Source organism: Guillardia theta (assembly GCF_000315625.1).
Source record: "Guillardia theta CCMP2712 unplaced genomic scaffold GUITHscaffold_74, whole genome shotgun sequence".
Taxonomy (NCBI): domain Eukaryota; class Cryptophyceae; order Pyrenomonadales; family Geminigeraceae; genus Guillardia; species Guillardia theta.
The window spans coordinates 229,824-237,273 of NW_005434600.1; the positions used below are offsets into that span (position 1 = coordinate 229,824).

Consider the following 7,450-nt stretch of genomic DNA (forward strand, 5'->3'; position numbering starts at 1 on the left):
GCACGCCACACCAACGCTCTCATGCCTTGCAGCGCATCTGACAAGCTCGGCTTGCTTGTCTGCTTGTGTCTGCAGCCCACCCGGACACCCTTCACCTGCGCTTCTAGTCTGCCCAGCGCCTCCTCCCATCCTCACTCCTACGACGCCCTCCGCACCTTGAGCGTGTCGCTGGCATCCTGCCTTCTTCATTCCCGTTGTGATAGATGACTTCTTCCATTGCGAGCAATACTTGAAAATACAAAGAATAGAGCCTTTGAGCATGTATGATGCTGGACTCCTCGCCCCACCCCGACCCGCATTCCTCCTGAGCGACCCTTGTCTCAGGCGTCAGGCAGTGGCCTCCTGAGGGCAACGAGGAACAGAGTCCTGCGTCATGGGAGCTGAGAGCTCCGCAGACTCCGCGACACGGTGAGGCCCCGGAAGTCAGGATCTCGGCACCATGGCATGCCATGGCGGTACAGCACTGGGGCAGCACGGTCAGACACCACGACTGTAGCTTGCGGTCCTCGCTGATCAGTGGGTCCGAAGTAGTGACGAGCTTCAAGCTGATCCTTCTTGATCACTTCATTATTCATATCATACATATCGCCATCACCAACGTCTTTCTAGACCTATCCTATCATACTGCGACACCCCAACAGTTTTCCTCCCTTTCTCTTGGGGATCCAGTACTCCCTTCCACACAGCTCCTGCCCTACCCCCATCGCCTCTCCTCCGATGCTCTCCGCACCTTGAACATCTCGCCAAACTCCGCCCTCAAGAGCTTCCACTTGTCGAAACACCCCTCGTGCCCGAGGGGGGGGGAGCATGGGAGGGGAGGGACGGCTGGACAGACGTAGGGGGAGGGAGGTCGTCGGCGAGCAGGTCGAGCAGAGGAGCAGCGACGAGCAGGAGCAGGGCAGTGAGGCTGGAGAAGGTCCTCCTGATGAGCATGCGGACGTCGCCGAGCAGGAGTTCATCCAGCTCCTGCCCTTCCTCTTGTCTGTCTCGCCCCCCCCCCCCTTGATACACCGATGGTGCTCTACATCCAAGCCCTGTCTCCTCACCTCCTCTCTGGCCCTCGAAGTACTTCTGTGCATGCGACCGCACCTGCGACGCCGTCCTCGTCCCGATCGCCCTCGAGATGAAGTAGGCGGCGTTCTTGCCCAGCCCTACCCGCACGCGCCCGTCCTGAGCAGCCCTCGTCTCAGCGTCAGGGCAGTAGTCTCTGAGCGCGACGAGGAAGCGCTGATGCTCGTCCTCCGTCCAGCCTCCTGACCCTCTGGCTCCGAGGGAAGGAGGAGTAGAGAAGGATAGCGACGAGGAGGCAAGAAGACGCGGCGACGTTGAGGAAGAGGACCAAGAGGAGGACGCGGACGAGCCTTGAGGCAAGCCCGCATGCAGCTCTGCTATGCTTGCAACGGGTTGCCAGCACGTCCTCGCCGTCGGGCTTGCGTGAGCCTTCGGGGACTGCCGGGCTGCTGCCATCTGCGACGAGGGCAGGAGGCGAGAAGAGGCATCTGGGCGGGCCGTAGGATGCAGCTCGAGCTTGACGGGCCGGTGGCGACAGCTGGCATGTGCCGTAGCAGGAAGCCTGAAGATCGCGTCGATGGCGTCCTCTAGAGCCACGGGGTCCTGGGAGGTCCACTGGTAGGGTAGGGAGGCAGGGTCGTGGGGAGGGTCCATGCGGAGACGGGGAGACAAGACAGGAGGAGGGAGGAGGGGAGGCGGCTGGAGAGAGGCTGGGAGGAGGAGGACGAGGGAGCTTAGCGAGGCTTCTTGATATCCGGTAAGCCTGAAACGATCGTCCTCCGGCTCCTCTATCTCTAGCTAGCTAGCGCCTTGCTCCGAGTTTACTCCCACGACGTGCGGGGATCAAGGTCACGAGGGTGCTGATGTCAGCGGGGCGGTAGCGATGTGGTTTGAGACCAGCACTGATATCCATAACGCATATCCCTATCTCGTTGTTAAAATACATTATAAAGCATGCACCTTTCTCACTCTACCATTTTTAGAATTCTCAGACTAGGCCTACTGCCCCTGATCCACCGTTCTCTTCTATCACCAGGTTTCTTGCTGTCATCCGCCTGCCCGGTTTCGCACTCCCTTCCCCATGCTCCTTCTCTCCCTCCCTGCTCTCGCTCCTGCCGTCGTCTTGCTCATCAGGAGGACCTTCTCCAGCCTCACTGCCCTGCTCCTGCTCGTCGCTGCTCCTCTGCTCGACCTGCTCGCCGACGACCTCCCTCCCCCTACGTCTGTCCAGCCGTCCCTCCCATCCCCTCCCATGCCCCACCGGCAGGGGAGTTTCGACAAGCGGAAGCTCTTGAGGGCGGAGTTTGGAGAGACGTTCAAGGTGCGGAGAGCGTCGGAGGAGAGGCGATGGGGGTAGATGTCAAGGTCGGTCATATATCCAGTGGGGACTGGGAACATGCAAGTACTGGATTAGGGAAGAGCGAGAGAGAGGATCGGTGTTGGCGTATGATAGGATAGGTCTAGAGCAAGAAAGATCAGGGATATGGTGATATGTATGATACGAATGAAAGAAGCATGCTATAAGGAATAAGGCTTGATTGAGCAATCACCAGCCTTCTCGCGGGTCCAGAGATCCTGTGAAGCATGATACCATCGGGGACGAATTGGGGACAGTTTTCCCTGCGCATCCCTCCAATTGCACGAGCTCCTGTGCCCCTACTACACGCTCTTGCAAAATACATGCTCGTAGAGCTGCCCCCGCAGCAACGGATGGCGATTCTCACACACTGAGAACAGCCTCTTCAATGTGTCTGCTTCTGCCGCTTCCGCAAGCATCGTCATGTATCTCAAGGGTTCCAACCCGCTTTCCCGTTATATCCAAAAGCTCGAAATCAAGCAATTTATACCCTGCGCTGATGAGCCCGCACGGTGATGAGCCCCACACGTTGCCTGGAGCACACATGACAACGTCCATGCATTTGTTAACCTCGTACTGGCATAATGTGCAACTGCTCCCCGTGGTGATAAGAGATCGAAAACAAACATTCAACCAGGAACAAACATGCCAAGTCTTGTTCCAAGCGTGTAACGAACTTCTTCATTCTCGCTGTAACAGACGACTAACACTTGGCAATACAAGCAATAGAGCAAAATATGATGGTAGGCGACTCTCCCCAGCCCAAGAGACTGTGACACGATCGTGACAATTTCACCTTTTCCTCGTACATATTTTAACTTAACCTTGAGTAAAGAGTCTCTGAGGGCGACGTCACGGTCCTGCAAAACGGATCCGATCATGACTGTCTCGTGAGCAGACTTAGTAAAATACTTGTAAAAATTTGAAGCAAGATATTGTTTACTACAGCCTTAAGACTTGTTAAAAATCTCTGCTGCACCTGTCTGTCAGGGGGGGTGCAAGCAAATTTATAAGGGAGCGCTCGTCGAGAGGGAGGAAGAGAGGGCCGCGGCTAGCACGACATGCACGGCCACCCTGTGGTGGTCGAAGCATGATGCACCTGTGAACTATCCTTGATGCTCAAGAAGATGAACAGCTGATCAGCATGTATAGAGATCAGTCTCGAGATCAACTGGACCAGACACCAACACTCAAGGATGGACGGGCGAGCTCGCATTCTCCGCATCGCGCAGGTGCTGAACAGACTTCAGATCAAGTACAGACGAGATTATCACAACATGATCTACATGAAACTACTCCATGGACCGCCGATGACTCTGTCCCGCTGGAGGACGCGATAGAAGCTATATTTCATTTTCCGCCCAAGTCTAAATCGAAGTCGAGGTCGAGGTCGAGGTCCACAACAACGTCAACGCCAGCGTCAGTGTCAGCATCAGCTTCAACATCTACGTCTATGTCAATGTCCACGTCGACGTCGACGTCGACATTGACGTCGACGTCAAGACATCAGATTCAAGCTTCTCAGCAGTTTGCTGCCATGATGAATGATCCGAGCACTTCTCCACATATCCCTGCCGTACAAACAACTCAATATCAGGATGGGTGGGCTTGCTCAAGTGAAGTCTATAGTTCTGGTCCAGCAAGTCACATGATGAGGCAGCAAGCTGGGAACCTTCACTCCATGAGCCTTGCGATGCCTGCGAGCTGCAACCCAACTCCCACGAGCTCTCCTCCTACTAACTCCTCCACTGACACCTCGGGGACCTCTCGGGGCTGGACGGAGGACGAGCATCAGCGCTTCCTCGTCGCGCTCAGAGACTACTGCCCTGACGCTGAGACGAGGGTCGCTCAGGACGGGCGCGTGCGGGTAGGGCTGGGGAGAGGAGTCGCCTACTTCATCTCGAGGGCGATCGGAACGAAGACAGCGTCGCAGGTGCGGTCGCATGCACAGAAGTACTTCGAGGGCTTGATGAAGGATTGAGAAAGGAAGATGCAGGGTACAAGGGAGGTGATTTTTTTATCTTTAGTTGCGTAATAGATGCATACTCGCCCGGACCAGTTATAAGCTGTTGTGACGATCTCCATCGGAGAGTTCAAGTCTTGCCCTGACCCCCTCCAACCTCCACCGGGCCCCTGCTGCGGCTCCACAGGAGCTGTGCTGCTGTCAACGTTGAAGGCCGGTGGTGGGAACTCTAACCCGCCTCAATAAAATACTAGCCTGGAAACCAAGGAGGCAGCGAAATCCGATACTCCAACGGGCCACGCAAGCGACGGCATGCACGACAAGCAGGGGAACAAGGATCAGGACAAAGAGCAGTAGCGCAAGGCTCCTGCGAGGAGGACGGCGAGACCAATGCCGCTGCCGCGTGCGCCACGGTGCGAAAGCCGCGCGCAAACGTAGCCTTGCCCTGCCGCAGTGCCGCATAAGGCCCCGGGAAGAAAGTGCGACAGTGTCAGGTTAAGTAAGTCAGGTTCAAGCCTCCTCCCGAAGTTTGAGTAAAGGGCTAGTGGGTGACTGGCTGCAGCGAATCGAGGCCCGCCTGGGCCCGGGCCGGGCGGCCCGGGCCTGGCCGGGGCCCGGGCCCTCCCTGCGCCCGGGCCCCGGCTCGGAGACGAAAGGACCCCTACCCTCTTTTGAATTTTTCGAGGTTAGGGTGGTTGGGGTGGGCGCTGGCGCAATGCGAAGGGGCATGGCCCAAGGTGTGGCGGCGGCGGCGCTGGCGGCGGCAGCGTTTGTCGTCATGGTCACAGTGACAATGATGAGCGGAGGAAGAAGTTCGGAGCTGATCGTGTACCAAGACAAGTACCAGGATGTGAAGGCTGGGGGCGACTGGCTGAGCTGCCTGCGATGCCGTCATGCTGAGCATGCCTGCCATCCTTCGATCCAGGAGCAGAAGGGAACGGGAGGAAACGGCCAGCCAAACGCCTGTCCTCCGTAAGTCATCGGCTGTGATCTATCTTCTAGTCCTGACGTGCTGTCATCAGGCATACTGGGATGACCCTGGTGTGGGTGAAGCGCAACGGAAAGGTAAGTGTCCTCGCATTGAATGTGTTTGTGATCTGATGTCACTGTCTGTACCTGCAGCTGCAGCAGAAGTGGGTGGACAAGTCTATCCTCAAGTGCGCTCATGAGAGAGCCATGCCACCCCATGAGGAGGCCGAGAATGCTGAGGCATCCGAAAATCAGGAGGGGGCTGAAGGAGAGGGAGAAGGGGAGGAGCAAGTCTTTTGTGTCAGGCCGGCACCGGGAGAGCGGTCGAAATGGCCAGCAGATCAAGACTGCATGTCAATGAAGGACTGGATGGCTTCCCAAGGGTTGTATGGGAGCGAAGCCAGCGAGGAGAGCGAGGAGGGTGGTAGCGAAGAGGGCGGGGAGAGCGGGGGGGAGGAGGCTGCGGAGCCTCAAGAACCCGCCCAGGATGAGAGGTATGAAGTGATAACGATGATACCAACGAGCCCATGATGAGCTTTGACAGTGCTAAGACACCTTTTCAAAGTTGGTACGACGGCAAGCTCCAGGTAAGGCCGGACAAGAGGGTCTTCGGGGCGATGCCCTGAATCTTTCGCAGGGTATCTATGATCAATATTACGGAGCTTCGGAGGGCGGAGGCGAGGGAGAGGGGGGAGAAGAACAGTCCAGCGAGGAAGAGCCAGAGTCGGACGAGCATGATGCATGTGAAGACGTCAGAAGGTTACTAGCTCGCCATCCTCCCCCCTTGCTCTGCTCACACATGAACAGGGAGGCGCTGCAGATGGCAAAGCCGCCGTCCTTTGAAGAATGTTATGGACCAGCACAACTGCTCTGCCAGGTTGTTCGAGCTTCGTGAGAATGGTGAGCATGCTGACGTGCCAACTTGCAGATGTCTTGCTTCTCAGAATGCCTCCGCGGCCAGCACCCAGTCAATCTCAAGGCAAGACAGCAGGTGATTTCTTTTGCTCCCTTTGATTGCTGGTACAAGTGACACCTCTCGGTTTAAAGATGCTGTTCTTGGACAACTCCCTCCCCATCGATTCGATGGATCCAACAGGATACGATGAGGGTAAGAGAGCGTTTCGTCCGACGTGTCGGCATCTTTCTGAAGGGCCCGACAGGTTTCGACCCTCCCCTGGTGGTTCCTGGGGGCAACCGTGATATGTTTGGAATCAACAATCAGCAATAGGCGGATGTAATGTACTCATAAACTTTGTTTGGACGGGTTGCCTCTAGTCTCACATTCTGTTCAAAGATCAGCAAGTTGCAATCTCAGTTCTTCCCGATCAAATATTCCTGAGGCGTCAGAGAAGACTCAGTCAGGGTTCACTCTCTTGTACCAGTCGCTGAGATTGAGATCTCTTGGATTCTAGTCTTGATGTCGTCAAAGTCCTGACGTCGCTGGCAAGCACACAAGTGGTACAGTACCCAGACCTTGAAGATCTCTGCCTTCCTCCTCCTCGCCAAACTCCATCGCAAAACCCTCTCCATCAGTTTCATCTGCTGCCTCCTGCTGCCATGATTCTCAACATGCGCTTTCCTTGTGCTCGGGTTAGAGCCTTCAGATGTTGTTGCAGCAGCAGGCGAGGAGGCTGGGCCCATGATCCTTGAGTTTGCACTGCGGATGAAATTCCTTTCCGTCTTGCTAGTACTCATCGTCAGTGTTCCAGGAGAGGTTGCTGCTGGTCAGGAGATGACGATACGAGCAGGAGCAGGAGCAGGAGCAGGAGCTGGAGCTGGAGCAGGAGCTGGAGCTGGAGCAGGAGGGAATGAAGAGCAGGACTGGAAGGAGGAGGACGGAAACGACGAAGACGACGAGGAGAGGCTCGTGATGACAACAGAGCAGCTGGGTTGCAAGCTCGTTTGTTGCAGCTCAATCAGCAGGGCTTTCAACTTCACTTTCTAGCGTCAACAGAAAAGGAATCGAGTTTCACTGCTCTCACGCTTGTCCAATCGGCACACAGCAAGGAGATACTTCAGGCAGGGAGGGAGGGAGGGAGGGAGGGGAGGGAGGGAGGGAGGGAGGGAGGGAGGGAGGGAGGGAGGGAGGGAGGGAGGGAGGGAGGGAGGGAGGGAGGGAGGGAGGGAGGGAGGGAGGGAAGGGAGGGAGG

General features: G+C 56.5%; 3 protein-coding genes across 3 annotated transcripts; 2 read left to right on the top strand and 1 right to left on the bottom strand.

Moving 5' to 3' along the window:
• Positions 1–371: 371 nt before the first annotated feature.
• Positions 372–1,665, bottom strand: GUITHDRAFT_143371 (hypothetical protein; the record flags this gene model as incomplete). Its single annotated transcript, XM_005826512.1, has 2 exons — positions 372–605; positions 1,156–1,665. 2 exons carry the CDS (start codon positions 1,663–1,665, stop codon positions 372–374), a joined length of 744 nt encoding a protein of 247 aa, XP_005826569.1.
• A 1,847-nt stretch (positions 1,666–3,512) lies between these two features.
• GUITHDRAFT_114316 (hypothetical protein) lies at positions 3,513–4,349 on the top strand (the record flags this gene model as incomplete). Its single annotated transcript, XM_005826513.1, has 1 exon — positions 3,513–4,349. The coding sequence occupies one exon, from the start codon at positions 3,513–3,515 to the stop codon at positions 4,347–4,349; it is 837 nt and encodes a 278-aa protein (XP_005826570.1).
• A 697-nt stretch (positions 4,350–5,046) lies between these two features.
• On the top strand, positions 5,047–6,528 carry GUITHDRAFT_143372 (hypothetical protein; the record flags this gene model as incomplete). Its single annotated transcript, XM_005826514.1, has 9 exons — positions 5,047–5,303; positions 5,354–5,396; positions 5,454–5,794; positions 5,845–5,887; positions 5,938–6,059; positions 6,108–6,177; positions 6,229–6,291; positions 6,348–6,408; positions 6,461–6,528. The coding sequence occupies 9 exons, from the start codon at positions 5,047–5,049 to the stop codon at positions 6,526–6,528; spliced, it is 1,068 nt and encodes a 355-aa protein (XP_005826571.1).
• Between the last annotated feature and the right edge of the window lie 922 nt (positions 6,529–7,450).